The sequence below is a fragment of the Chrysemys picta genome, chromosome 11 (assembly GCF_011386835.1).
Source record: "Chrysemys picta bellii isolate R12L10 chromosome 11, ASM1138683v2, whole genome shotgun sequence".
NCBI classification, from domain to species: domain Eukaryota; kingdom Metazoa; phylum Chordata; order Testudines; family Emydidae; genus Chrysemys; species Chrysemys picta.
Genome location: NC_088801.1, coordinates 11,546,085 through 11,573,975, shown reverse-complemented (window position 1 = coordinate 11,573,975; position 27,891 = coordinate 11,546,085). Strand labels below are relative to the sequence as shown.

At 42.3% G+C, this 27,891-nt stretch overlaps 1 protein-coding gene across 11 annotated transcripts in view; it reads left to right on the top strand.

Moving 5' to 3' along the window:
- The window catches only part of MYLK (myosin light chain kinase), a 303,266-nt gene that overhangs the window by 239,472 nt on the left and 35,903 nt on the right, over nt 1-27,891 (top strand). For 10 of the 11 annotated variants that reach the window (XM_042843095.2, XM_008167811.4, XM_042843094.2 and 7 more), the window contains 5 exons: nt 26-153; nt 3,286-3,439; nt 22,416-22,718; nt 27,290-27,322; nt 27,421-27,514. In XM_042843095.2, coding sequence (XP_042699029.2) covers nt 26-153; nt 3,286-3,439; nt 22,416-22,718; nt 27,290-27,322; nt 27,421-27,514 — 712 coding nt within the window. Of the gene's footprint in view, nt 1-25; nt 154-3,285; nt 3,440-22,415; nt 22,719-25,786; nt 25,893-27,289; nt 27,323-27,420; nt 27,515-27,891 lie in introns of those variants that run through there. The other variant, XM_042843098.2, reaches the window with a different exon arrangement.

The window sequence follows — 27,891 nt, the reverse complement described above, 5'->3', positions numbered from 1 at the left end:
TCTAAAGAGATGGGTTTTTTCTCAGTTCTTCCCCCTCAGATCATTCAGTTTCCAGAAGACAGAAAAATCCGTGCTGGTGAATCAGTGGAACTGTTTTGCAAAGTAGTAGGAACGCCACCCTTAACTTGCACCTGGATGAAATTCCGAAAGCAGGTAAATTGTCTTTTGACGTGTTTTAACAATGAATGATGATTAATTTGAGAAATGCCTGAAACAATGTCTAACTAAAAGGATGCATAATCTGAAAGAAGTTTGCTCTCTCCTGCTCTTGATACAAGAAATCCCCCTTTCTTCATTGGTGCTTCAGGTTTTCAGCTTTGCAGATCGAACCAAATGCCACTGAAAAATACTCTTGAGTAAAGAGCATCTTACAACAAAAATATCTCCACACTAAGCTTGTTTGTGGTAACATTTATATCCACAACAATCTATTGTTGTGCAATTCCTTCCCCTTTAATTAATTGACCTCACTGGGACTTAAGCACATACTTAAGCACTGTTCCTGAAGAGGGAAAATTTCCTGAATCAGGGCTTTAGTGAACAAGTTCAGACACTTTAAACTCAGCAGCTCAGTATGATCTTCAGCAAGCAGAAGCTGGAGTATCTTATTGGCATGGAGCAAAGATAAATATCTGCTGGAGCAGCTACTATTTATTTTATTACGAAGTCGCTCAGCGCTCTACAGTACACAGATAAAAACAGTCCCTGCCACAAGGAAGCTTAGAATCTAGACCTGAGTTTGTCAAGATGATTGTTGAACATTTCATCGGGGAGTTCGGGGCTCTATATTAATTGCACAGTCTATTGCAAGGTCTACCTTTTAAAACATTTTAAGCCAGTTGCCTTTTATTCTGAAGTATCCTGTTCTTATATTATGGAAAGGGTGCCTGGTAGCATCCAAATAATTTTCTCTCTACCATTCATTATTTTATATGCCTCTGTGTTATCTCCTCTGAGGCTTTTCTTTTCCAAACTAAACAGTTCTAAACTTCTTTAAATTTCTGCAACCTAAAGACCGATTTAGGAACAAGTAGACCATTTTTATCAATATTATTTTTATTGTAGTAGCCTCAAAGAGATTCAGTGTCCTCAAAGGAATCCTGCACTACATCTTCAAAAGACAAGCCTAGGAGCTTAAGTGAATACCTTTGCTAGACGCTAAAAATCAGGACCTGAATAAAGATGCTGGATTTATGGTTTATTACAACAATCTAAAACTCACTGAATCCTCCCTCCGCATTTTTTTTCTGCCTTAGGACTGCAGAGATGTTAACTGACCACTTCACCTTGAATGGTCCCTTGAAATATGCATTAATTACTTACGCTAAACAATCTGTTCCACCTTGCTGCGACACTAAGTACATTTCCCAGACCTGAAGAAGAGCTCTGTGTCAGCTCGAAAGCTTGTCTCTCACAAACAGAAGTTGGTCTAATAAAAGATATTACCTCATCCACCTTGTCTCTCTAATTCTCCTTTAACTCAGCAAGGAGAGGCCTGAGGTCCTTTTCCTGCTGAGTGACCCTGGCATGTAGTGCAGTGACTAGAACTGGTGGGGAAAAATTGTCCATATGACCATTTTGTTGGTGGCATATTGTGTTCTCATAGGGCACTGAAGCAGTCGAATAAAATTTGAGAATCATGCTACCTACCTACAATCCCATTGGAACCTCAGCAAATTACAGTTCAGTATCTTGTGTGTGCAAAGCTGCACTCCAGTGAATGGAGTCTCTGGGGTGGGATTTTCATGAATGTGTAGCATTGGCTACCTCTGCTCCCATTGACTTCATTGGGAGTAGCTGTAATACTAAGCTATCCCTACGCTACAAGTGCTACAGCAGCACAGCGACAGCTATGCCAGAAGGGTTTTTTCCATCATTGTAATTAATCGACCTCGTTAAGAGGCGGTAACTAGGTTGATGGAAGAAAAACACCTGGAATGGAACCTAAATTGTGTTACTACTTACTCCCAAAATACTTACTCCTATTGCTAGTATTGCAGACGCAGCTCTCAGGTTAACTTCAGTGGGCTGATGCCAAAGCGTGCTTTATATCTAAACTAAGGGGAGAGACCTGCTCTGACCCTCATGATTTCTTGTTCTGTAAACATGTCTGACAAGAGAAGTAAACTAAATAGCCCTCATTTTTAATGAAATGCAGAGAATAAATTGAAAAATCTCTTATCTGGCAGGAAATGGTGGGAGGAGGAAGGGCACTGACATTATGCTGTCTACAGTAAGAACACAGTGTACTCCTTTTACAGTTATAATGTAGCATCAAGTTTTTTTAATTCCCTTTAATGTCTCAAGCTAATAAAAAGATTTCCATTTTGATTTGTGACATTTATGCGGAGGTTCTTTTCTTGGTTTAGTTGAAAGGTAGTAGTTATATTTACAAGTACTTAACATATTTGTGGAGTTCAGCTGTGATTTGGACTTTTGGTTTTCTCTGAAACCAACTTAAAATCTTTATCTATTCCAATTGAATTAGAATGATTTATTTATTCTATTCAGCTTGGGAACTTTAAGAATTCAAAGGTGAATGTATCCGAGGAATCAAAATGGAAGTTGAAAGGATAACAAATACTTTCTATGGCATTTTTCTGGTCTTTTTTTTTTTTTTGTAATTTTAGAGAGTTAGAAAATCTGACTGCCCTACTAAAGCAAGGCCTGTGCTTTGTAAACTTTTCTACGCAGTTCTGCTAGCGCAGTTCGACTTCAACCAATGATACCATCTACTGTTCCAGTCTAGGAAACTATTATGATAATTTGTGTGGCGACGCGAATATGGACACATGGAGACTAGAATCCGATAGTGTCATGGATGATCTGGGTCAGAATGTGAAGTTGGGCCTTGAGAAGTGAATGACGAATGAACCAGTGTTCTTGGGGTCAAATCTTGGTTTCAGTGAAGTCAATGGTAAAACTCTTATTGATGTCAATTTAAATAGAATTTGGTCTTTTGCCAGTTAGACACAATTTTTCAACTACATTTCCTGATCCTGCAAAGGGATTTTAGCTGGTGGACCCTAACACCCAAGCACTCTCATTAACTCAAAAGGACTGTGTGCATGTATACTTTGCAGGATTGGGACCACTGAACTACTGGCCTGCATCTCTTGACTTTTTTGGTTAGTTTCACTCTTTGCCAGCTATTCTTACTCACTACAGTAATGGAATTATCTACATTGCTCTTCTAATGCTGTAATCATGGGCTCCTACCTGACCGAGAGGTTGGGAGCCTCACTTTTGAAAGCTCTTTAACAATTCTTCTGTTTAATTTGGCAGATTCAAGAAAATGAACACATCAAAATCGAGAATGCTGAAAACAGTAGTAAGCTAACTATATCCTCAACGAAGCAAGAACACTGTGGATGTTACACTTTAGTGGTAGAAAACAAAGTGGGCAGCAGACAAGCACAAGTCAACCTCACAGTTGTCGGTAAGTGCAGAAAAAATATTTAATTATATTATAAAACACCTACCCGGTGCTCTGGTTGCTGTACAAAAAATCAGATCAAAACAGCACAGTATGTTAAAGGGACTGCAAAAGCAAACAGGTCCATTTAACAAATTAAATCGCGAGGCCAGATCCTAAGCTGGTAAAAATCAGCATATTCTAATTTACACCAGCTGGTGATCTGCCTGTTATTTTGATGACCCATTATATTTCAATCTAATTTGAAGACTATTGTAATGAGAGATGGGAGAGGGGCAAAATAATCCTTCTTATATTTGTTCCTTGTTTATGTGTAGACAAAAGTCCAGTCCCTCTTCTCCCATTAACCCTTTGTAGGATGCAGATGCTCACTAGGCTGTTAGTTTGGGAAAGGCCAGTTTTTGAAGGGTTGAGGAGGTTTGTATTGTATTGGAGATTATAATTTGGAAACGGTCCTGGTGTGTAGTTACTTTATATTGCTGTTGATTTATAAAGACAGTCTTTTTAAATGCATACATGTTTATGCATGGGCTGCACAAGTTGTCTGTAAATGTGTATGAAAAGTTGAGAGAGAATCATGTGTTTGATGCTTTAAAAGCTTGTTTCTGCTCTGAATAGTGACTCTGTCAAATGGCATTGTGTGGCTTCAGACTTACTACCGCTCAAGGGCTCTAGAGCAAATTTGGTCAGCTTACTAGTAAAAGAAGACGTTTATTCAAACTGCCAGTCTGGTTCTTTCCACTTTGTGCAGTGTCACTTGTAATGAAAGTTCTGCTGCCCAAATTCTATCCTCAGTTACCCATTGTCTGTAATGGGGTTACTCAGGTGGTCTGAGGCCAGACTTTGTCCAGGCAGTTGGAATTTACGTAGCCTGTCTGTTGGTGACTTTAGCCAGAATAGAATCCTAGTCATTCTCCCATAATTGTAGTCCTAAAAGGAGTAACAAGTAGTAGGCAACTAATATTGTCTTGAAAGAAATGCAGGTATGAGGCCAGGGATGAAGTCCTGGCTCCACTGAAGTGAATGACGAAATACCCATTGATTTTCAGTGGAGCCAGGATTTCATCCCAGGGATCTACTGAGTAAGATGTAATTTTAGTTAGTAGACTCATACCTTATGTTCAAGTATAGTATCCTGTGAAGAGTGAACACTCTGCGTCTTTATGCTGCTGTATGTATTGTGTTTACAGGCCTCTTGACCATTTAAGTACATGGTTATTTCTGTTGTCTAAACCAGATTGCTGATTACATTTAAAAGACAATTGGACAGACAAGTGCAATTATTAAATAAAGTCGAGCAATGTGTCAAATTCAGTTTCCTGTTGCTCTGTGAACTTCATGTAGTTATTATGTAAGTAGCAATTTTATATTCTGAGGAATGGGTTGGTTTGAAAATCAGTAGTCACCGAAAATGTTGAACTCTAAAACCTCATAAAGCTACATACCAGCCTCTTCCTTCATGATGCCATTGGCAGGAAATGTGCTGGGGGTTAGTGGGGCTCCCAGAGATGCTTCGGGAGAGCTGGGTGAAGAATTCCTACAATGTGCTTGAGTTTGCCAGGCTTTCTGGCTGATGACACCCAGATAAAATTACTATTGCAAATTTGCCAACTGCTTCACCTAGACTTCTAGCTGAATTAAGAACTGTAGTGGGCATGATGGATGTCAGAAATGTGTTGCCATCCGGATTTCTACTTGCATGAAGAAAATGGCTTGCTAGCTGTAGTTTTGGGGGACGAGATTCCTGCCAGCCCTACCTATTGTAGGCAGGGATGGGCACAAGGAGTTTCTTCTGCTTGGGCACAAGGGGAAGAATCCCATTATTGAGTACAGCTGCTGCCCCTTGCTAGCACTTTTATGGGCACCTGCTGTCTAAAACAGAGTGGAGACACCCTGACTTCTCTCCCTGTCTATCCTGCACCAGGCAAGATGGCAAGGTCACTCCAGTCTCTCCAGGCATACAGACTGAAACAGTGGCGCCAGCTGTGCACACCCTGGGAGAACCCTGCAGGAATTCTAGCTAAATCGGCCAGAATTATTCCTGGGGGCTCCAGTCCGAGCACATCCGTTTTCTGCACCATCTCCAGTGTGCAGGGCAGAATCTTGCCCCCCCCCCCCCCTTAATGAGGATTTATAAAGTGGCTATAAATCTGGCTAGTGCCAGATATCAGCTTTGTTTGTTTTAGCTATTTATAATGAGGCTCTGTGATCTTTGTGTGAGCTGCTTCCCTATCGGATTACAGATTAAAAATCACATCACCTTGTATGTTCTTTGCTCAAAACATAGCTGGTCGATCAAGGTACTTGCTTGGGTTTTGAATGTGTTTAGAGAATTTAGATGTGGTCTGGAATGTGTGTTCTCCTGCAGGAGTGGGCCAGGACTGACCTAGAGCCAGATTCCTCTAAAGAGGTAGCTGGAAAGCTAGTCTCTGTTTGAATTTTAAAAAGTAAATGACATATTAAAATTCAAAATGAAAGCACTAAGGAAATATTACTGTAATATTGTTCTGAATGTATGGACAACTGAGCATACATGTGCATGGTAAAGATAACATGACGTTCATATGTACAGTCTCTCACTCCAAAGGATCTAAAAAGCTCTTCACAAACTACATACAGGCAGCACCTCTGAAGTGCAGCCACCTCTAAGATAGAAAGGCAGCAACCAAAAACTGTGCCTAGCACACTACACCCCAATGGGGAAGGGGAAATTTTGGTCTAGGTCACCATACCAGAAGTGCCATGGGATCGTTAAGGACAGCCAGGGCCTTGTTTTTAAGCCCTCTCATTGAAAAGCCCTGTGCACGGTAACCTGCAACATTGGCTTATCTGCTACAGAAAGACAAAGGACTGAGTTGACTCTGCCAAGATTCAAAGCAGAGATGATTCTTCTATGATTCAACCTATGACTCCAGGGAGTCAAACCTGTATTTTAGCCCACGGTCCATAGCTGGATATATGAGCAGCGCATGCTTTTTATAAATAGCAATGGCATTTTTTCATTAACATCTGGATAAAATTAAAAAAAAAAAAAAAATCTCCCCATTCCCCCTTTGACGAATCTGGCTCCTAAACTCTTATCCTGCACTGCTGAAACTGTCAGACTCAGACTTCAGCTGTGAGTATAACTGAACCAAGTAGGGGTTCTGACATTTAAGGAGTTCGAGTAGTCAAAGACTGTTTGCTTCATTGTTGGCAATGGAAAAAGCAGTTCTGGAAAGAGTCCCAGTTTTGAATTATTCTAAGGGTTTTTTTCCCCTTGTGATCTTAATGAAGATCAGTGAACTAAACTTTCATTAAATGTAACTCCAACGTGAAAAACCACACAGGTATCCAAGCAGATGAGGGAGACTGCTTGTGCTGGGTGATTAGTGCACAGGACTGGAGTCAGGAGGAGTTTGAGCTTGACACAGATTCCCTGGGTAACTTTGGGGCTCTACAAGTAATAACAATACTGTGAAACCTGTACAGGAAGGAAGCCACCCTAGTAAAGCAACCTCTTGTCTTAAGAGATTGTCAAAAACTACCCACAATATCTTCTGCCTCACCTATTTTAGAAGACCACTTCCATTAAGTGACCAATTTGTTTGTCCTTGGAATGGTCACTTAAGAGAGGCTGTAATGTGGTTCTGGTACCAAATCCATAACTGTATGTTCTGGGACACAGCTAGTGATTTACAACCGTCAGTGTCAAATTGTAGTAGCCTCACGTTGCCAAAGTTTCATTAAAAGAGTTGGTGGTGGGATGAGTATAATCTAAAGTTGAATTAGTGAGGGCTAATGTGTAGTCCTTAACGCCATAACTTAGGTGCCTACAGTATGTGACCAGTAACCTTCGTACCTCTCAGCAGTGCTTTATTTTTTAAATAAAAAACCTGTGTGTGCTTTATAGAGATATTTATGGGTAAGTACATGGGTTAACATAGATGATGGGTGAAATTTTCAAAAGCACCTAAATTATTTAGGAGCTTAAATTCATAAGACATTGGTTCCTAAGCGCCTAACTGACTTAATAATGGGACTTAGGCTTCAAAGCCACCTAGGTGCTTTTGAAAATGTTACCCAACAAGTATGTACAAGTTTGAAATTGGTTATTGTAATAAACAGAGGAAAGAATGATCCTGTAGTTAAAGAACAGGACTGGGACTCGGGAGATCTGGGCTCTGTTCCTGTTTGTGCCACAAGCTTCCTGGTTGTGAGGTGATGAGTTACTCCTGTGCAAGCCTCCCACCAGGAATTGGTCTGGTGACTCTCAGGGCAGGTATATAAGCCTCACAGGAAGAACAGCAGTTCAGTTGGCTTACAACTCTCTCCTGCCTAATAGCGGCAATGAACTCCCCAAACCTTAGTCTGCTGTGGCCTTGCTCTTGCTCTGACTTTGCTCCAACCCCGCTCCTGACCCCTGGCTCTGACCACTAGGCCCGACTACCATGGCACCGACGACTATCCCAATCACAGTTTCTGACATTGGGTAACGTTGGGCAAGTCACTTAACTTCTCTTTGCCTCAGGTTCCTATTTTACAGGGGAGTTTAAGTTAATTCACTATTTGAGTAATGCTTCAGTCTCCATGGACATTAGTGCAGATTGTTATTGTATAGAATTAAGAACACACATACTTGTGGGTTGATTCTGATCAGTCATAACATGGGGTTTACATAAGTATAACTCCATTGGCATCATTGGAGTTACTCCATATTCACAGTAGTGTGGGGTACTTGGTGTAGTGATGTCATATAAAGATTACATGCAGTGGTCCCTGGGGCTCTAGAAATACCTATGCACAGGAATTTGATGCAGTAGTATTATTCACTGACAGTTCCGCAAACAGTGGTATGCAGTTTTTAATTTCACTATTCTACTAAATAGCTGTGCATGTGCTTTACTTGCACAGTGCTGAACAATGGTGCCCCAAATAGCTGTGTGTAACAGTGTGCTGCATTAAGTAGCAGTTCATAATCTTGCATATAATGTTATTGCACTAAGTAACATCTGCTTCTCCACTAGATGTAATTATTCTGTCCTTGTGTGGGGATGGCAGTGTTATTTTCTCCAAGGAAATTGGTATATCCATTTCTTGGAGTTCTGAGTTAGCAGCAGATCTTCTAAGCAAAAATTATGAAATATATGTTAACTTCTGGATGAGATATATGCATCATGGCCCTGATCCAAGACCACCGAATTCAGTGGCAGAACTCTCTGACTTGAAAGGGTATAGGCTTTGAGCCCAACTCCATAAGTTAAACCCATTCCGCACATGACACACTGGCCTGAGGACCTTGGTCTCAAATACTATTGTCCGGAAATGACAAGTTCACAGTGGTACTTCCTCTTGGCAGGTTTTAGGATTGCTTAAGAAATCTGGCTCAATGGGAAACTTTCCGTTTTTGTGTCAGAAACATCACATTCCCCTTTTGGAAAAGCTAACACCAACTTTTGTGATATTGAAAGAAAGGTGGGGGTGGGAACTCTAGAGTGTTAATACTGAATTCTTCTACAATGTGTTTCATCTTCTCTTCATAAGCAACTACTCGATGATTACAGTGTTCCTGTGAGGCAAGTGATTATCCCCCTTTTACAGATGAGAGAGCTGAAGTTGAGAATTTAAGTGACTTGTCCCAGACTGCAGAGGAAGGCTGTGTCAGAGGCAGAAGTAGAATTTGAGCATTTTCCTTGCCTCCAATTGCTTGTCCTTGTTGTTCCTCTAGGCTGCCTCTGGAGGGACTCTCCAGTGAAGAGGGCAAGTTGGCCAATGGGCCAAGAAGGGATGCTTTATACTGCCCTCTTACAGTTTTTCAGCACCACAGCATACACTATGGGGAGATTACAAATGCTTCATCTCTAAAACTTCGTGACAAACCTCAGCAGCCACATCAACACCAGATTTTTGCAGAAGGATCATAGAAATTAGAGGGAAACCAAACTTATTAGGTCACCCAAACCATCACTCAGCCAGTACTTGATTGTTACCTTTGGAACATAAGGTTTGAAAAAAGGCTCTTGAGAATTTATTTCCCACTATATGTATGTTGGTTCTGTTAGGCCTATAGGAGAAGGAAATGTTCTTGTGGTTAAAAGACGTGTCTGGGAGTGGGTCTATCTGAATTCTCCTAGTTCTGCCACAGACTTCCAGTGTGTCCTTGGGCAAGGTCATTTTACCTCTTTGTGTCTGAGTTTCCTGATCTGTAAAGAAGGGAAGATCTATCTATCTTCCTCAGTAGGTGTTGTGTGATGTCATTGTGCTTTGAGATCCTCAGAAGAAAGTGCAATTATTTAACAATGCAACTTAATTTAATTATTGTGTAAGAGATAGAGAGGTTGCCAGTGGTTTGAACTGGGAGAGTGGTGAGGGACAAGATTTAGGAGAGGCTGGAGCAAATCTCTTGAAGATTTTAGAAAAGGTGGAAGGCAAAGTTCAAATTGTGCCATCAGCTCTGGGTGTGAAGCTCCAACTAAACTTATTGGGTTTGTGCACATAGCTAACAGCAGGATTTGCAATTTGGCATTTGGGGAAGATGTTTTATGAGAGGAAAAGTTGTGTTCACTGTAGCACACTTCAGCTTCTCTTGTACTGTTTTTTTTATGAAAAGAGGATTTTTTTGTTTTTTCCACTCTAATGTTATGCTAAATCTGTGGTAAATTAACATCTGTAAGGTACAATACTTTTAAATTATAGCACTTCTCTCCCTTGGAAAATAAGTCCCAAGTCACAGTTTTCCAAGGAAAGCAGAGAGATTTGCCATGACCCAAAGTCCTATCAACAGTAACACAGAGTTCAATTATGACCTTTTATGGTTTAGATTTTCTCCCACTGATGGATTTCAAAAGAAGGCTTTGCCAGTGCTGTCGGCATGGATATTGTCCAACTGGCTGTAGCAGTATATTAAATACCTTCTCTGGCTAAACAGCCTGTGGAGTGGAATTAAATTGTTGCTTTCTGTCTGCTCTTTATCTGGCAGACAATTATTGCAATAGCTAATAATAGTATTGTATAGTAATATGATAACTGGATTTAGAAAGAAACCAAACCAATTTTGAGATCAGATAAAGAACACCACCTCACAAATGTCGTTTCAATGCTGTCTTAGTTTGAAGAACAACAATATCCTTTTCTTTCAAGGTTTCGGAGTATAATATCATCTGATTTTAGGGGTTCTGCATTGAAACAGGATTGCTGCTTAAGAACTCCCTATAGCCCTATAATCTACTGGTGTAAAATGAGACATATCTACTTGTTTTGGCTCAGTGTGACCCTTGGATCAAGTAGGAGAACAACTTCCATTTTCTGCTCCAGAAGTTAAAAAGGGATATATTGCCTTTTTTGGTCTCCTGGAATGGAATTTATTTACTGTGGACTCTGTAAATTTGAGCCACTTTGGGAAACCAACTAGATTGAGTAGCATAGAATTTTTTTGTGGGTGTGTCCTGAATAGGCTGTACTTATTCTACCTATATGGGATTGAGGCTGGGGGTCTCTTGGCTCAACGAGAAAGCTAGAAAATCTCTTTCCTCATCGGGAAGAATTACAAGTCAAACAGCTCACATAGGATTTCACTGAAAAGTTAAAACAGAACGGTAAGTTAGACTTATAAATAATAGTGATTTAAAGGCCAACTGGATTCATGCTATGCTTGTCTCAGCACTTCAAGTGAAATAATTTAATGGGTTAATTAAAGATTATTCCACAGTGTGTTTCAGAACCTGTCTACCAAAAAGCCTAAGAATTTGTCAGAGGAAGAGGTGCTGCTGAATCCAGTTTGGAAGGAAAAGGAAATATAAGTTAAATGTAGTTAAGATAGAGTTTGGTATTGTCCTAGCAGAGGTTGTTATAGGTCGTGTAGGGCCAGATTGTAACCTTACAATCTGCTCTGAGCAGGGGTGAAAGTAACTTAAAGGACTTACCGGTATGCCAGAGTTTTTAGGCCCTGGGAGTTTTTAGTTTGGGGAGCTCCAGGGCCTTTAAATCACCCTGGAGCTACCAGCTGCAGAGGCAGCTGGGAGCCCCAGGGCTCAGGGACGAATTAAAGGGCCCGGCGCTCCAGCCGCCGCGGAGCTCCAGGCCCTTTAAATCATGGCGGGAACCCTGCCATGCTACCCTGGGGTGGCAGGGCTCGGGCGGGGCTTTAAAGGGCCCGGTGCTCCTGCCAGAGCTCCAGCAGCGGGGCTCAGGTGGCACTTTAAAGGGCCTGGGGCTCCCCGCAGGGACCGGAGTACCGGGCCCTTTAAATCCCAGTCCGAGCCCGGCTGCCAGAGCTCCGGCGGTGATTTAAAGGGCCCACAGATCCCCACCGCAGCTGGTGCCTTGGGCCCTTTAAATCACTGCCGGAGAAGCCGGTCCAGTCTAGCACAGCATACTGGCTCTTGCCGGTACACCATACCAGACTGCACCAGCTTACTTTCACCTCTGGCTCTGAGTAAGGGGTGGTACGTAGCTACATTGCTAAAGGAGCAGAGAACAGATTGGGACTCAGAATGACACACTTCCTCCCCTGCTCCCATGTTGCTTTGAGGAAGGAGTAAGTTACCACTGCTCCATGAAAGGGGGAGGTTACTCCCCTTTGTGTGCCCAAAACCATTACCCTTGGCTGGTGATTGGAGTGGTGCGGGAAGGAGACAGTGCTCTTTCTATTCCTCTCCATCCCCTTCCTATCCACCCTCTTGCTACTAAGTGTGGAGTATCTAGTGACTAGCTTCTCTCTTTCCTGTGTAGCCGGAGTCACGATCTGAGCAGGGCTAAGCAGTGTCAAGGAAGGGCTGTGACAATCTAGCAGATAATTATTTTTATACAGCAAACTCTTGTCTGGAGAGTTGTTTGCATGATATAGTTAATAAAGTTTGGATGGTCCCTAGTTTCTTGAAACTAAGAACAGGGAAGATTGGAAAACAATTCTAATGGAGAGCAGTTAGGGTATATCTACGCAGCTGCTGGGAGACTGTCTTTCAGCCCAGGTTGACAGAGCTGTGTTAGCGGGGCTTGCGTTAGTGTGCTAAAAATACCAAATGTGGCTCGGGCTCTGAAACCCACTTCCCTCCCTAGGCTTCAGAGCCCTAGCTCCACCCAGAACCCAAACGTCAAAGCAACATCTACGTAGCTATTTTTAGCATGCTGGCGCAAGCTCTACAAGCACAGGTCTGTTGACCTGGGCTGTAGGCCTCACTGCCAGCTGCTGTGTAGACCTACCCTTAGAGCCTAGCACCAGCCACCGTGAGGTGTGTGCTTCTCTAAGCACACTGGAAAATGCATATCACACAAGGTACAGTCTATAAATATCTTTTTGCCCTAGGAGACCACCTGTTCTGCCTCTGTGCTAGAGCTGGCCTGGGATCAATAGCTCTACCTACTATTGGCCGTTTTCAACTCTGGATGCCAGCTCCAGTTATAGAGTTAGAGCAAGTTGTTTTTTGTTGACACTACCTGTAGTGATCTTTCAACTCTTGTGGATTAAGGATATAATTTTCAAAAGTGATGTAGGCACTTAAGAAACTAAGCCAAATTGAACGTCAATGGGACTTAGGAGCCTAAGTGACTTCAGAAAATGTGACGTGGGCTCAAGTGTCACTTAGGTGCTTTCAAAATGTTACTCAAAATCTACCTTCCCAATAACCAGCTCTACATGGTGGTCAGGAAATGTTCAACTCATTGTTTATAAGTCAGAAAATGAAGATTTGTCAAACCTGAAACTTTTTGCAAAAAAAATGTTGGTTTTGAGGACATTTTTGTTGGGGCGGTTTCTCAGATCCAGACATAATGAGACTGCAATCCCAGAATAACCAGTAGTCTGGTGGTTAGGGCACTCTCATGGAATGTGGGAGACCCAGGTTTATGTCCTTGCTCTGAATCAGGCTGAGTGAGCACTCTTATCCCTGGGATATTGAGTCTCTCTCTGTGGTTCCATTAATATTCACTTACTTTTACAAAGTGGAACAGCTCCAACAGGAGAGGTTGACTCTATAGCCCAGCTCGCTCATGTGGGAAACAGGCGCCATGTTGTTGTTCCTCCTCCTAATCAGGGACTTGAACCTGGGGTCTCCCTCATTCCAGGTGAGTGCCCAAACCACTAGGCCATTGAATATTCTGGCATGGGGCTTTTAGTGTTTTTGTTGGGTTGTTTGTTTGCAAAACATTTTGAAAGGTCTGGTTTTCATTCCAATGCAGAATGAAAATAATTGTTGAACCCTTGAACTTTTTTACAAAAAGGAATTCTTGTTTTCTGGTCCGCTCTAGTGACATTTCACCCCCACACGGATAACAGTGAAAGTGATGCGATTCATTTGCTCCAAGGGTCATGAATCTTTTGATGTATCTTGTCTGATTTTCAAAGTTGGAACAATTCTCAAAACTGTGAGTTTCATGTGTGTTCAGGTTTTGTTGCAAACATTTTGGACAGGTCTAGTGACATTATCTGTTAGTGCCTGGACCTCTAAATCAATGCACGAACAGCTAGCACAATAAGCTTCAATGGAAAAGAGAAATCATATGCATATTATACCTTTTAGCTGTTTCATTTGAGTTCAGAATCATATGTCTATCAGTTCCTGCAAATGCATGTTAATTGGCCTTGGGGAGAGAAACTCATTCACCTTTATTTGTGTAAACTACTGTAGTAAAACTTAAAAGTGTTGGGGGCTGTTACTCAGGGGAGATCCATTTTGAACAAGTCTGTTTTCTTGGAAGTACATTCCTATGTAAGTAAACACAAACAGCAGCATATTTCTGGGTACCCTTTCACTTCTAATTCTGGTTCCAGATCACAGTTGTGGAGGGGTTCAGAAAAGGAAATAATAAATTATGGTACAATGGGAACCTGTGTGAGGTCCTCAACAAGATAAGTCTTACATTCTGCATGTTTGTGTATGCAAAGGCTTGAACATCACATAAAAATGAAGTATTGGCTTGAAGTTAGCCTGCCCCAGGGACATTTAATGGTGTATTAAAAACTGAAATTGGAGGACAATATAGAAGTATGCTTAACCTTCCCTCCCCATTCCAAAACACTAGCTTCTTCCTCTGGAAGCTAGTAATCATGCTAGGGGAAATTTCAGTATTCCTGAAGGGAATGTGTTTTGGCAAAGTGCTTTAGCCTCCAGTGCAGACAGATGAATACAGGATAACCTTCTAAATCCCTGTGAAGTAAACTGGTGAGAAACAAAACAGACAAATGAAGGGAGCATTTGCAAATTCTCTGCATAGTCAGGGCTAAAGTATGTCATACAGTCTGTAGTTGAGAGTAATTTTTGTAGGTGTGGTAAAATGAATCACTGAGTAGTTAGCAGAGCTACCCAGATAATGTCATGTGACTATACCCAAAAAATGCTTAGAATAGATCCTCTGTTTTATGTAGTACAGGGGAATTAGATCTGCAGTGCATGTCCTGTAGTGATCATGTTGTGCTCCCTCTCTATTCATGGGTTCAAGGAAGTTCTTCTTGCATCATTTTGTTTTTATTTGGGTTTTCTCCTGGTGGGAACAATTATCAGAAGGGTGGAGCATTCTCGAGACAATCAGATTTAGGATTAGCCTAAATAAGAGATAAGGAGGTGTTAGTACCGTTATACAAGGCACTGGTGAGACCTCATCTGGAATACTGTGTGCAGTTCTGATCTCCCATATTTAAGAAGGGTGAATTCAAACTGGAACAGGTACAGAGAAGGGCTACTAGAATGATCCGAGGAATGGAAAACCTATCTTTTGAAAGGAGACTCAAAGAGCTTGGCTTGTTCAGCTGAACCAAAAGAAGGCTGAGGGGAGATATGATTGCTCTCTATAAATATATCAGAGGGATAAATACCAGGGAGGGAGAGGAATGATTCAAGCTCAGTACAAATGTGGACACAAGAACAAATGGATATAAACTGTCCGTCAGGAAGTTTAGACTTGAAATTAGACAAAGGTTTCTAATCATCAGAGGAGTGAAGTTCTAGAACAGCCTTCCAAGGGGAGCAGTGGGGGCAAAAGACATATCTGACTTCAAGACTAAGCTTGATAAGTTTATGGAGGGGATGTTATGATGGGATAGCCTAATTTTGGCAATTAATTGATCTTTGACTATTAGCGGTAAATATGCCCAATGGCCTGTGATGAGATGTTAGATGCGGTGGGATCTGAGTCACTACAGAGAATTCTTTCTTGGGTGTCTGGCTGGTGAGGCTTGCCCACATGCTCAAGGTTTAACTGATCGCCATATTTAGGGTCAGGAAGGAATTGGCAAAGGCCCTGGGGGGTTTTCGCCTTCCTCTGCAGCGTGGGGCACGGGTCACTTGCTGGAGGATTCTCTGCACCTTGAAGTCTTTAAACCATGATTTGAGGACTTCAATAGCTCAGACATAGGTTAGGGGTTTATTACAGGAGTGGGTGGGTGAGATTCTGTGGCCCGTGTTGTGCAGGAGGTCAGACTAGATGATCATAATGATCCCTTCTGACCTTAAAGTCTATGACTCTGAGTCTAATTTGTCTAGTAATTTGCTTCACAGCCAAGCCCTTTTGACAGGGAATGTTTGTCTTATCTTTGGCTCTTGCATGCTTTGTCCTGAGTTTTGTGAGCTACACAGTCCACGAGGACTGCAGCTGTCTGTTCAAGTCTTGGTTGGCGAGGTCACTAATGTAGCTGTGTCCTGACCCATTGATTTTTTTGGAGATTATCTCCAGAGCCTCGACTTGGCTGTGGAAGCAGGTTGAGAGCCAGAGCAGAGTGCAGGAGTGATGTACTCATGGCAGCCCGTCCCATTGAGGAGGTAGGCTGCCATGTTCCACACAAACTAGAGCCTCTATATTGTTTCCAACTTCGATGCAAGATACGGAATTACAATATCCCACTCTAGAAGTGGATCACTGTGGCCAACTCCTCCCCTTGCAGGAGTGGGCAAAGTCTCATAGCAAACTAAAGGTGGAAGAAGGAATTTTGGGGACACTTTTTGTCCACACTTAGTCTTGTGTCCAACATAACCCCATGGCTTCACGCTACTTTGACAAACCGTGGTAAATGCTTCTCAAAGGGCAGTAGGTCGGTGTCCCAGCTAGTTCTTCAAAGTGATTTCCCTTTGCTTATTTTGGTTTGGTTTGAACCATTGTTCTTTATCCATGTGCTGGTCTCTTGTAGGCACTGGGACATCTTTGTGATGAAGGTGTTTACGAGAAATACAGCAGGGAGTCACTAGCATTTATTGGCAGCAGAGCCTGTGGTGTCTCAGCACCTTTCCACACAATCTCAGGTGGATTTTGAAGAGGAGAGAGACAGGATAGATCTCTGTGGTATTGCCAGACATAATGATTTGTAGCGAAAAGGAGCAGTTAGATATCACTGCTCTTGGAGTTTTGTGATTGGACCCATGTACTCCATCGATGTCATACCCTGTGCTGTATTGTATAATGTTGCTGATAGGATGAGTGATGGGAGCATTGAGTTCTGCCCTCTATCCGTTGCTATGAGGAAGTTGTCCAGTAGTGCTAATAAGATGGAGAAGAAGGATGGTCTTGTAGTTAAGTCACTGGAGTGGGACTCAGGAGATCTGGATTCATGTCTCAACTCTGCCTCAGTCTTTGTCTGACCCTGGAGAAGTCACTTTGTCTCTCTCTGCCTTGGTTCCCCATCTGCAAATTGGGGATGATGATAGTTCCTTTCTCACTCCCTTTGTCTGTCTTATTTATTTAGATAGTAAACTCTTCTGAGTAGGACTTGGCTATTACTATGTGTTTGTGCAGTGCCTAGCCCAAAGGGGTCCTGATCTCTGTTGATAACTATAGGCATTACCATAATAGAAATAATAAATTATAATAATACATCAGCGCCTTGGAAAAAGTACCCTGGAATGGGAAATTGGACCTGTAAAGAGTCACACTGCGGATTCTTGTTTACATGAAGGCAGTTTTACACCAGTCTAGCAATATAAAGGGGTCTAAAAGTGGATGTAAATTGAATTTAAGTATGTTGTTTCCAACTTCGATGCAAGATACTGAATTACTCTTTAAGGTCCCTTTATGCTACCAGAGAATCAGGCCCTGAATCTTTAACAAATAAGAAGGGCAATAAGCCATTCTGGAGGTTAAGGTCAAAATTGCATCTGGTTTCTGATATTTCGGGGTTTAATTAGAGGTCTGCTGTATAATGATGACTCCTAGTGGAATGGTGTTTTAAGTGTTGCCAAGAAATGAGTACAGATAACCTAAATTATTAAGTCTCTTTATCTTCTTGCTGGAGACTCTCGTGGTGAGTGCATCTGAAAATTCTTTATCCCCATTAAAAGTTATAACCCTTTACATTCCATTTTGAGGAAAACTCTTTTTTTTATTGGTGAACTTGAAATTATAAAAATCAAAAAAGAAAAAGGTGCTGGATAAGTTAAACCAGTCAAAGCACAAAAGTGAGGAGTATTCAATGGAGAGAAAATTGTCCCTGTTTCAATAAAAAAAAAAACAACCCTGAATATTTAGCATTAATGCAGAACTAATATAATTTGATCAAACTATCCCTTTTCCCTTTACACGGTCATCCCTCTGCAGCACTAGGGGATGTCACAGATCTGGCTGGGTGCCTCTTTCCAGCCACCCACAAGACTGATGTGAGGGGAGAATCAGAGCCTCTGAGGCCCTGGATACCCAGGTGTTTTATGCTTCCAGAACCTGAATGGAATCCAGCCAGTGCCTGAATCTTGGGGTCCCTAAGCGCACACTCTGTGTGCAGAACTTCTGCCTGGTACCTCCTTCTGAGAGCTGGAACCCACTGTCCAGCTGCCTGGCCACGCTGGGCACAGTGCTAAGCCTTCTGATTCCCCCATACTTAAACACTTCCTCTCCCAGAACTCCACTCCAAAGGTTTCACTTTCCCTGGAGGCATGCAATACTTACGAAGCTCACAGTCAGACACTGTTTCCAGAGACTAGCACATTATTGCTCTTTTACTTAATCATGTAAAGCACAGGAGTGTACTTACCAGAAAACGCTAAACCCATGTCCCTGCCTTAGTTTCCTTGTCACTCCAGGGCATTCTTTGGGCTGGGGTCAGAGCCCCTTGGATTGTCCAGAGTCCTTCTGCTTCAGTGTATGACATATGGGCTGCAACATGGAGCTTCTTCCCCCTTGGTCAGCTTTGCCCTTGACCAGCCTAACCATTTCTCTTGGGAGTTCTTGGGGCCATATAGGCTCAGGAGCAGGCAGTGTCCCTGCCTGATGCAGACCCCTACAGGCTGGGTTGCTCAGTATTGCCAACCCCAAATGTTCAAAAATCATGAGTCAGGCTCCCCAAAAATCATGAGATTGGCTTTAAAATCGTGAGATTATGTAAACACAATAGATTTGGTGTTCTTTTTATTTACCTTCCGCTTTTTGAGCCTTTAGGGTATCCTTGGATCACATTTTGAAGTTTTCTCCACAGTCACGAGGGCCAGAAAGTTACTTTTTTCTTTTGGAATGAAGGCTGAAATCATCACATATCCACTTGGCTCCAGGAGCTGGGACTTTAAGGAAAACCGTAATTATTGTGAGACTCATGAGATTATTATGAGAGCTGGCAACACTGGTTGCTTCTCTCTCTCTTTGAACTAGAGACAAAAATAGCCAAAGTTGTTCCTTCTTGCCCCCGTTCCTGTGTGGTCAGAGAGACAAGCCTTCAAGCTTACAGAGAGCTCTTCTTCTTTCTCTCTCACCCGCCTTGTGTCTCCAATATCTTGGGACTGACACAGCTACAACAACACTACATGTAAATGGTGGTGTCCGTTACATGTCAGGTTACTGTAAACTGTGTAATTTACCCACTGGCAAGTGGGTATACATTGGTGTAATTTATACTCTGAGGGGCGCAGAATGGTGGTGGCAGTTTACAGAGAGAAAGCAACCCACAGAAACGAGCAAGGCAAAGTATTTGTGATTTTCACTTTGGTCCAGTATTGCCATGGTTGATTTAGGCATATTTCTGTGATATATTTTTAAAAAAATGTTGTAGTGGTTATGTAACAGTTGTGTGAGAGCCAGGAGCTTTGGGTGGGAGATGTAACATGAGGAATCGAAAGGAAGAAATGGGGGGAAAGAGTGTTTTTTACCTTGCATCATCTTGTACCCTGATGCTGAATGAGAGGAACTATGGTCTCGTAATTAAGGCACTGGCTTAGGACTCAGTAGATAGAGGGTCAATTTTTCTCTCTGCCACTGACCTCTTGTATGAACTTAGACAAGTGCCTCTGTGCCTACATTCTCCACCTATAAAAAGGGAATGATGATCCCCACTTTGTCTGTCTTGTCTTGTCTATTTAGATTATAAGATGTACAGGGTGGGGACAGTGTCTTACTATGTGTTTATACAGTACCTCACACATACTCACCTGCTGTACCAATGTATATCTTACACAGACATTTGCATCGCCACAGAATGTCTCTCTCCATCTATTCCCTTTCACCTTACACAGCACTTTATTCCCTTTTCCTGATGTTACCAATCAACCTTTGGCCATTAGTTCATGCAGATCATCATCATCATTATCTTGTGGATTTTACTTTTAAGAGCAGTCCTGAGAGGATTACTCCAGCACAAGATATTCTGCATTCTTTCAGGTTTTCTGAAGAATTTTATCATAATTCTTAATAAGTAATTTTAAAACAAAAGTGTCAGCATCTTTCTGTCTCAGAAAAGCATTTATCTACTTAACTTCTGAGTTAACCATTACATTTAATTTTGAAAGAGCCAGGAGAAATGAGAGGCTTCTTTGTGTCGTTAACCAGAGCGGCACCCAAATGGCTCATAGAATCGTAGGACTGGCAACAGGGGTGAAAGTAAGTCCAGTGACTTACCGGTACGCTGGAGCCAGCTCTGGCCCCTGGAAGGGGCGGGGCCTAGGGTGGAAGGGAGTCAGAGCCAGCCCCAGCCCACCCTGTAAGGTAAGTGGCCCCCCCACCACCACCGGGGTAGCAGAGCAGCCCGGGGCTCCAGCGGCTATTTAAAGGACCAGGGCGGCAGAGGCAGCTGGAGCCCCGGGCCCTTAAATAGCCCCTGGAGCCCCCCGCTACCCCTGGGCTCTGGGGGCTATTTAAAGGTCCCGGGGCTCCCCTGCTTCTACCACCCCAGCCCTTTAAATAGCCGCTAGAGCCCTGGAGTAGTGGCGGTGGGGCTCCGGCGGCTATTTAAAGGGCTGGGACGGTAGAAGCACAGCAGCCCCGGACTTTTTAAATAGCCCCTAGAGCCCCGCAGCCCTACCCCAGGCCTCCAACAGTGAGGCTCTGGTGGCACTTTAAAGGGCCTGGGGCTCCAGCCACTGCTGGGAGCCCCAGGCCCTTTAAATTGCCCTCTGGAGAAGCCGGGCCGCCCCAGTACAGCAAACTGGCTCTTGCCGGTACGCCGTCTGACTGGCAGGGACCTCAAGAGGTCATCTAGTCCAGTCCCCTGCACTTGTGGCAGGACTAAGTATTATCGAGACCATCCCTGACAGGTGTTTGTCTAACCTGCTCTTAAAAATCTCCAATGATGGAGATTTCACAGCCTTCCTAGGCAATTTATTCTAGTGCTTAACTACTCTGACAGTTAGGAAGTTATTCCTAATGACCAACCTAAATCGCCTTTGCTGCAGTTTAAGCCCATTGCTTCTTATCATATCCTCAGAGGTTAACAAGAACAATTTTTCTTCCTCTTCCTTGTAACAACCTTTTATTTACTTGAAAACTGTTATCATGTCTCTTCTCATCTTCTCTTCTCCAGACTAAGAAAACAGTTTTTTCAATCTTCCTTCATAGGTCATGTTTTCTAGACCTTTAATCATTTTTGTTGTTGTTCTCTGGACTTCCTCCAATTTGTCCACATCTTTCCTGAAACGTGGCACCCAGAACTGGACACTGGATACTCCAGTTGAGGCCTAATCAGTGCAGAGTAGAGTGGAAGAATTATTTCTCGTGTCTTGCTTACAATATTCCTGATCCCCTTCTGCAGTTCTCCTTGCTAGGCAGTCATTTCCCATTTTGTACGTGTGCAACTGATTGTTCCTTTGGGAGTACTTTGCATTTGTCCTTATTGAATTTCACCCTATTTACTTCAGACCATTTCTCCAGTTTGTCCAGATCATTTTGAATTGTAATCCTATCCTCCAAAGCCATCATGCAGGCTTTACTCATGCAACTAAGAGCTGCAGGAGTGAGCCCCTAATTGGGAAACAGTTTCTCCATGCTTAAGGTTGAAGCTTAAAAAGCCCATTATATAAGCCTGATTTCACATCTCATATCCCAACCCATAGTAGAATTTATTCAGGGAAGTTTAAAAAAAAAAATCAGAAGAGGATATTTAAACTTCACATGTTTTTTTAAAAAAAAATCTCTGGTGTTGAAACTTTCCAATTTTTTTTATTGGTGAGGGGTTCTACTCATAGGCTTGATTCAATGTCCATTGAAATGAATGGGAGTCTTTCCATTGAGTTCAGTGTACGTTGAATCAAGCCTCATTGCTTCTTAGTAGTTTAGCCTACAGCTCTAGGCAGGAAGGATGGTCTTGTGATTAGGGTGCTAGATTGGAACTCAAGAGACCTCAGTTCAATTCCCTCCTCTGTTAGACTTCTTGTGTGACCCTGGGCAGGTTAATTATTCCCTTTGTGCCCAGTTCCCCATCTGTAAAACTCCTCACCACGCCACTCTGCGATAAAATCATAATTCTTTTTACTTGCCTTCTGGGTTTTGAGCTTTTTAGGTACACAGGTTTTCAAGTTTTTTCTCTGCAACTATATAAACTTGCTTCTTTACTAGCATGACTCCAGGAGCTTTAAGGAAGCAAAAAACATTCTGAGACTGTCAATAACATTGAGAGAGTTAGCAACACTAATTTTTAATAAACAATCTATCAAATGCATAGCATAGATCTAACTAGATGTAACAATTACAAAACAAAAGAGGTCAAAGTTGAGGATGGAGAGGTTTCTGTGGATCAGGTGGGGGAAATAACAATTAATGAGGGAGTAGGTGGCAGAATTAATTTGTTTGATCTAATGTATTTTTGTATGTGTGTCCCCGTTTGCAGATAAACCTGATCCCCCAGCCAGAAAACCCTGTGCCTCGGACATACAAAGTTCTTCCCTCACTCTCTCTTGGTATGGCTCTTCTTACGATGGTGGAAGCGCTGTTCAGTCCTACACTGTGGAAACCTGGAACTCAGTGGATAACAAATGGACAGATCTCACTACTTGCCGGAGCACTTCTTACAATGTCAAGTCCCTGCTGGCTGACCGGGAGTACAAATTCCGGGTGCGAGCTGCTAATGTGTATGGCATAAGTGAGCCCAGTCAAGAATCAGAACTGGTAAAAGTAGGAGAGAAACAAGAAGGTTAGTCCTTACTCAGAAAAATGATTAAACTCTATTAGATAATGGCCCAGGATTTTTCAAGGTAGGTGCAGCCAATTGCCAATATACATTTATACATTGCTACTGGTGATTTGAGTGCCAATGCCTGAAATTTGAAATACTAATGCTCGATGTGAGGCATTTTTATGCTTCCATTGGTTGGGTATCTGGGCAGATCAATTTTTGTGTCTTCCTAACTTGGAAAATCTGGGCCAATATTTTTCTGTCTGTTTTATGAATGCAATGAATTGTGTGTCTGTGACTGCATTTGTTTATGTATGCTTATCTGTATTTGTTAACAAGTTTCGATAGCTCAGGATACTTGTAGTGAGATATGGAACGTTTCACCCAAGAGTTATGGGTTCAGATTTAATCCTGTTTGAGAATGCTGGTTACTGACTTCTGGGAAATGAATCGGTGGCCTCTGTCTACTTTGTAATGAAAACTTCACCAAAAACATCACCACAATTGACACCAGCTGGTACATTTGTTGGCAGCCTCAGTGGAGAAGCTAAGGGCAGGGAAGCTAAATTAACGTCTCATACCTAGAGACTTCAGATCCGAGGCATGTTAGTGAGTCAGCATGGGAGATTTTGTGCCACAGTTGCCCATGAGGTGCCTTATCCGCAGCCAGAAAACTTAAGTCTCCAGTGCAGTGCTGTCAAACTGGCACCTTATATGAATAGCCAATTTTTTAAAGAATTTTTGAGCCAGTTACCATTCCAGAATATTTTACTCCTGTTTTATGTGCTCTTGGGGATATTTTCCACCACCATTCAACTTTTTTCCCTTAACCCTTCATCAGCGGAGAAGTTTCAAAGAGAAGAGCTTAAGCATCCTGAAACTTACACTGAACAAGGCCTATATGTTCAAAAAACAAAAAAACAAACATTTGCAACTGCGCAGCCAAATAAATTCTATATTGCATGCCTGTATCTTTATGCACACACACATAGTGTAGAACAGGGATCGGCAACCTTTGGCACGCGGCCCATCAGGGAAATCCACTGGCGGGCCGGGACGGTTTCTTTACCTGCAGCATCCACAGGTTTGGCCGATCGCAGCTCCCACTGGCCGCGGTTCGCCGTTCCAGGCAAATGGGTGCTGCGATCGGCCGAACCTGTGGACGCTACAGGTAAACAAACCGTCCCGGCCTGCCAAAGGATTTCCCTGATGGGCCGTGTGCCAAAGGTTGCCAATCCCTGGTGTAGAATATGGAGGACCTCTTTTAGGCGCTTGCAGGGCACTGAAAAGTCCAGAATTGGAAAATAAAAGAGAACAAGTTATTTTTCCATCTTTCCTACTGCCTATTTTTGGGGAGTGGATGATGTGTTTCAGCTCTCAATTCCTGTTTTGAAGTATATTATGTATGCAGTGCTTTGTGTTCTTACCTGGTTCAAATAAAGCCATAGAGAGTTTGTAATATTATCTTTTAGTGACACATCGGGGCAAAATAACAGCACAGTGGTGCAGCACTGTAAGACCTTCCACAGCTTTTTGTCAAATATTTCCACGCAGAAGTAATTTGTTATCTTGCTTGAGCAGCTAAATTGGCGCTATATTGGTGTATTTACTTTCTCTCACAATTTAAAAGAAAATCTGAAAGGTTGATATAAATCAAGGATCAATTTTCTCTCCAAGGAAAGAAAGCAGTACGAGTGACCATAAATTTGTAAGAAAGCTGGACAGTGCTGGCTGTTGATAACAAAAATTCCCTGTGTTGGAATGTCTTCTCTCTTTGGTTCCTGGAAGAACATGCTTAGGTTTGGAAACTGTCAGACTGTTCTTTGCTTTTGCACTTCCAAGAGTTATCCCTGATTGTGATGGGTGGAAACAACATCATTTGTTTAATTGAAGAGAGAAGATTTTATTATTTTTTTACAATCCCTAGCACAGTGGGGCTGGAGCACCTAGGAAGTACTGCAATCCAAATAACAAATGATAACAATAATATGGGTTGAGTAAAGAACCCACTGTACAAAGGTAACTCCTTGTATCGGGAGACAGTGTAATTTAGTGATTTCAGCAGGAGACTGGAAGCCAGGACTCCAGGATTCTGTTTGTGATGCTACAATTGACTTGGGCAAGTTACTTAAGGCCTAATTTTCAGGAATACTGAACCCAAACAATTCCAATGGAAGTCTGTGGGAAATGCGGGTGTTCAACACACCTGAAAATCAGGACTTTTAAGTTCTCACCACTGTAAACTCCTGGCCAATTAACTAAGGCTATGCCTTCATTGCCCCAAAAGGTGTGTGTCAAGGTTTACATGAGATAACTAACATTCATTGGCTATCTCACTGTAAAATACTAGAGGAGACAAGATGCTGGTAGTTTTTTCTGCATTGTAACTAGGTGTGGCAAATACTATACCATCCACCTAGTTGATCTCGCCTGGCTGTATTCTGGTAAAATCTACAGTGCCTTGTCTCCACTAGGATTTTACAGTGAGATAGCTAATGCACGTTCGTTATCTCACTGTAAAAACACAGCTTTTTGGGTGTGAAGACATAGTTTTAGCCTCAGTTTGCCCATCTCTAAAAAGAGGCATAATGCCTGCCTCACAGAGATGTTGAGGTCCCATGATGCGGGTAAAGCACTTGGAGATTCTCCAATGGAAAGTGCTTTAGCAGTGCAAAGTATTATTATTATGAGAGTGAAATGAGCAAGTTGCCGTATATTCACCATCAGTCCAGATTCAACATTGCTAAAGTAATGTAATAAGTCATAAAGAAGCGAAGTATGAATGGACAGCTTTGATGTTCAGTTGGTAATACTGGTTTCCAGCTGAGGAAGACATTAGCTTAGCTTCACTGAGTTCAACCACGGGGGAGATGTACCTTTTTACTAACTTAGAGCTTCCACCCGTGGACCACAAGGCTCCCAGTCCAAATCTTTGATGCAGTGATGTGCATGTTGCATACACAGCAAGTCTAGCTGTGGGACATTTGGCAGACACAGCTATTGGCAAAGAGGATGGGATCTGCTCCTTCATGCAGCCCTTAAAAGGGGAGGAAAATGTGAAGTGCTCAATGTAAGTGTGATTTCCAGAGCAGAAAATCTGAGCACAGCTCCCACAAAGTGGGGGAGGGCAATTTTCCCTTCTTGCTTCCCTGCTACAGTGGCAGACTGCGGACCAGTCTGTCTCTGCTGCAGGTATGTAAATATCACAAACACAGCAGGGAGGGGGTGATGGGGTTTCTGTTGATTGGCTAAGTCCACTCAACTTGTCTGGCAACCAGTTTGCAGACTCATCAACATCTACTGGGTGTTGAGGGGGTCAAATTCATCTCTGTTGTCACATAAAGATGTCTATGTAACATAACTGTGTAATCTTATTACTGTGTATCTTGCCCTCCTTCCTTCACCCATCCCTACTATTTTATTACCAGGCACTGAGTCTAGCTTTATATTGAAAAGAACCTAGAATGTATTGGGGCTCTGTATAAATAATAAATAGTGTAAATCCAGTGGCACAAAGAGGTTAAGTCACATGGTTAGGAGTGCACAAACTCAGTGGGAGAGTCAGGTAATCAGGTCCAGCCGTTTGGATGGAGAGCTGCCTTGGTAGTTGTGAAACATTACAACTCACTGATCTTCAGGCCACTGAGACCCAGTATAGTCCTGAGGAGCAATTTCAAGCAGTAACTTAGAGCATCTCTAAATTGTGCTGACTCCAACACCCGACCTTCCCACCCCCAAGAGCCATTATGACTGTCGCAGATTGCTGAAGCACTTCCACTTTGTGGCTCCACCCCCTTTTCCTTGATCACCCCCACTGCAAAATAGAGAATGACACAGGGCCATTTATGCTGACTCATCACCACTGGAGGATTCCCCTCCGTACAAATCTTCAGCTGACTTCACTTGTGTTTTTGGATTTGTGCCTGCAAACAGTTGTGCATTTGGAATTGAGGTTCTGTTGAAAAAATTGGGCCTACATGACTAGGCAATTCATTTCAGATAAGCACCAAAAAATGTGGGTGCTTATCTGAACTCTCCAAAGCTCTAGGTTTGCAAAATTGGCAGGACAGCTTCCAAGGACAGCCTTTCTCAGAGGTTTTTGCTTTGTTTTTTACACTTTCAGGTTTGGATATGAGAGTAAGAAATGTATTTTTCCTATACACAAGCATTGTCCAATTAGGGGCTTCATGGGCTTAATAATTTTAATTGTTTTATTTTTCCCTTCCTCTGAAGCATTCTGAAGGCAGCCTATTAAATAATCCAGGGATCTGATTCCTTACATTTTATGTGCCTAGTAGACATATAAACCAGCTGCTTTCTCTTCAAAGGAATATTCTACACTGATGACAACAGAAGTGCCTGGCTTCTGCTACCAGATTGTAATTTAATACATTGAGACTGAACAGACTTTTACTGTATATTTAGTATGCAAACCCTGTTAGATGGCTGCCTTTTGGTACCTAACTGTTTACCCAAAGGATCTTAATTTGAGGACTAAGATTGCCTTCTCTAAGCATATACATCCTATGCAGACAGGAGTTAATCATCTCAATTTTTCTTTCCCTCCCTCTCCCCCGCTTTTTTTATAGAGCCTAAAGATGAAGCTGAGCTATCCGATGATGGTAAGAAGTTCATAATTTCATCAGTGCAAATGAATCTCTACATCTTTAATACATGTAGTATGATTTTTTTTAATCAAGTTCTTAATCCTCATTTATAGAAGAGAAAGAAACAGAGGTTGACTATCGGACAGTTACTATAAATAGAGAACAAAAAGTTGCGGAGTTCTACAATATTGAAGAAAGATTGGGATCGTAAGTAGACCATTAGGTTTCTTGTTTCAGCCCTTGGAATGCTGCCTTTCTAAGGCTATAAAGAGCTAGGAGGATGCACTCTTAAATGTGTACGGTATGGGCCTTTACGTTCTTAGCGTTCTAGCTGGGCTGCTTGTGTGCAGTTAAAAACATATATTCTAAAGGGGTCTGGTCTTCTCTCCATAAAAGCTCTTCATTCCCATTAACTGACATTTTAAAATAGGCATCACATGTGCTTCTGGTGAGGAGAATGAAGCCCATAAATGCTAGATGATTCATTTTTTATTCTCTGCTCTGAAATCTGTCTGGAGGCAGAAACCAACTGTGCACTTACAGCTCCATTATATTGATTAGTGTTAATGAGATTAAACCCTACG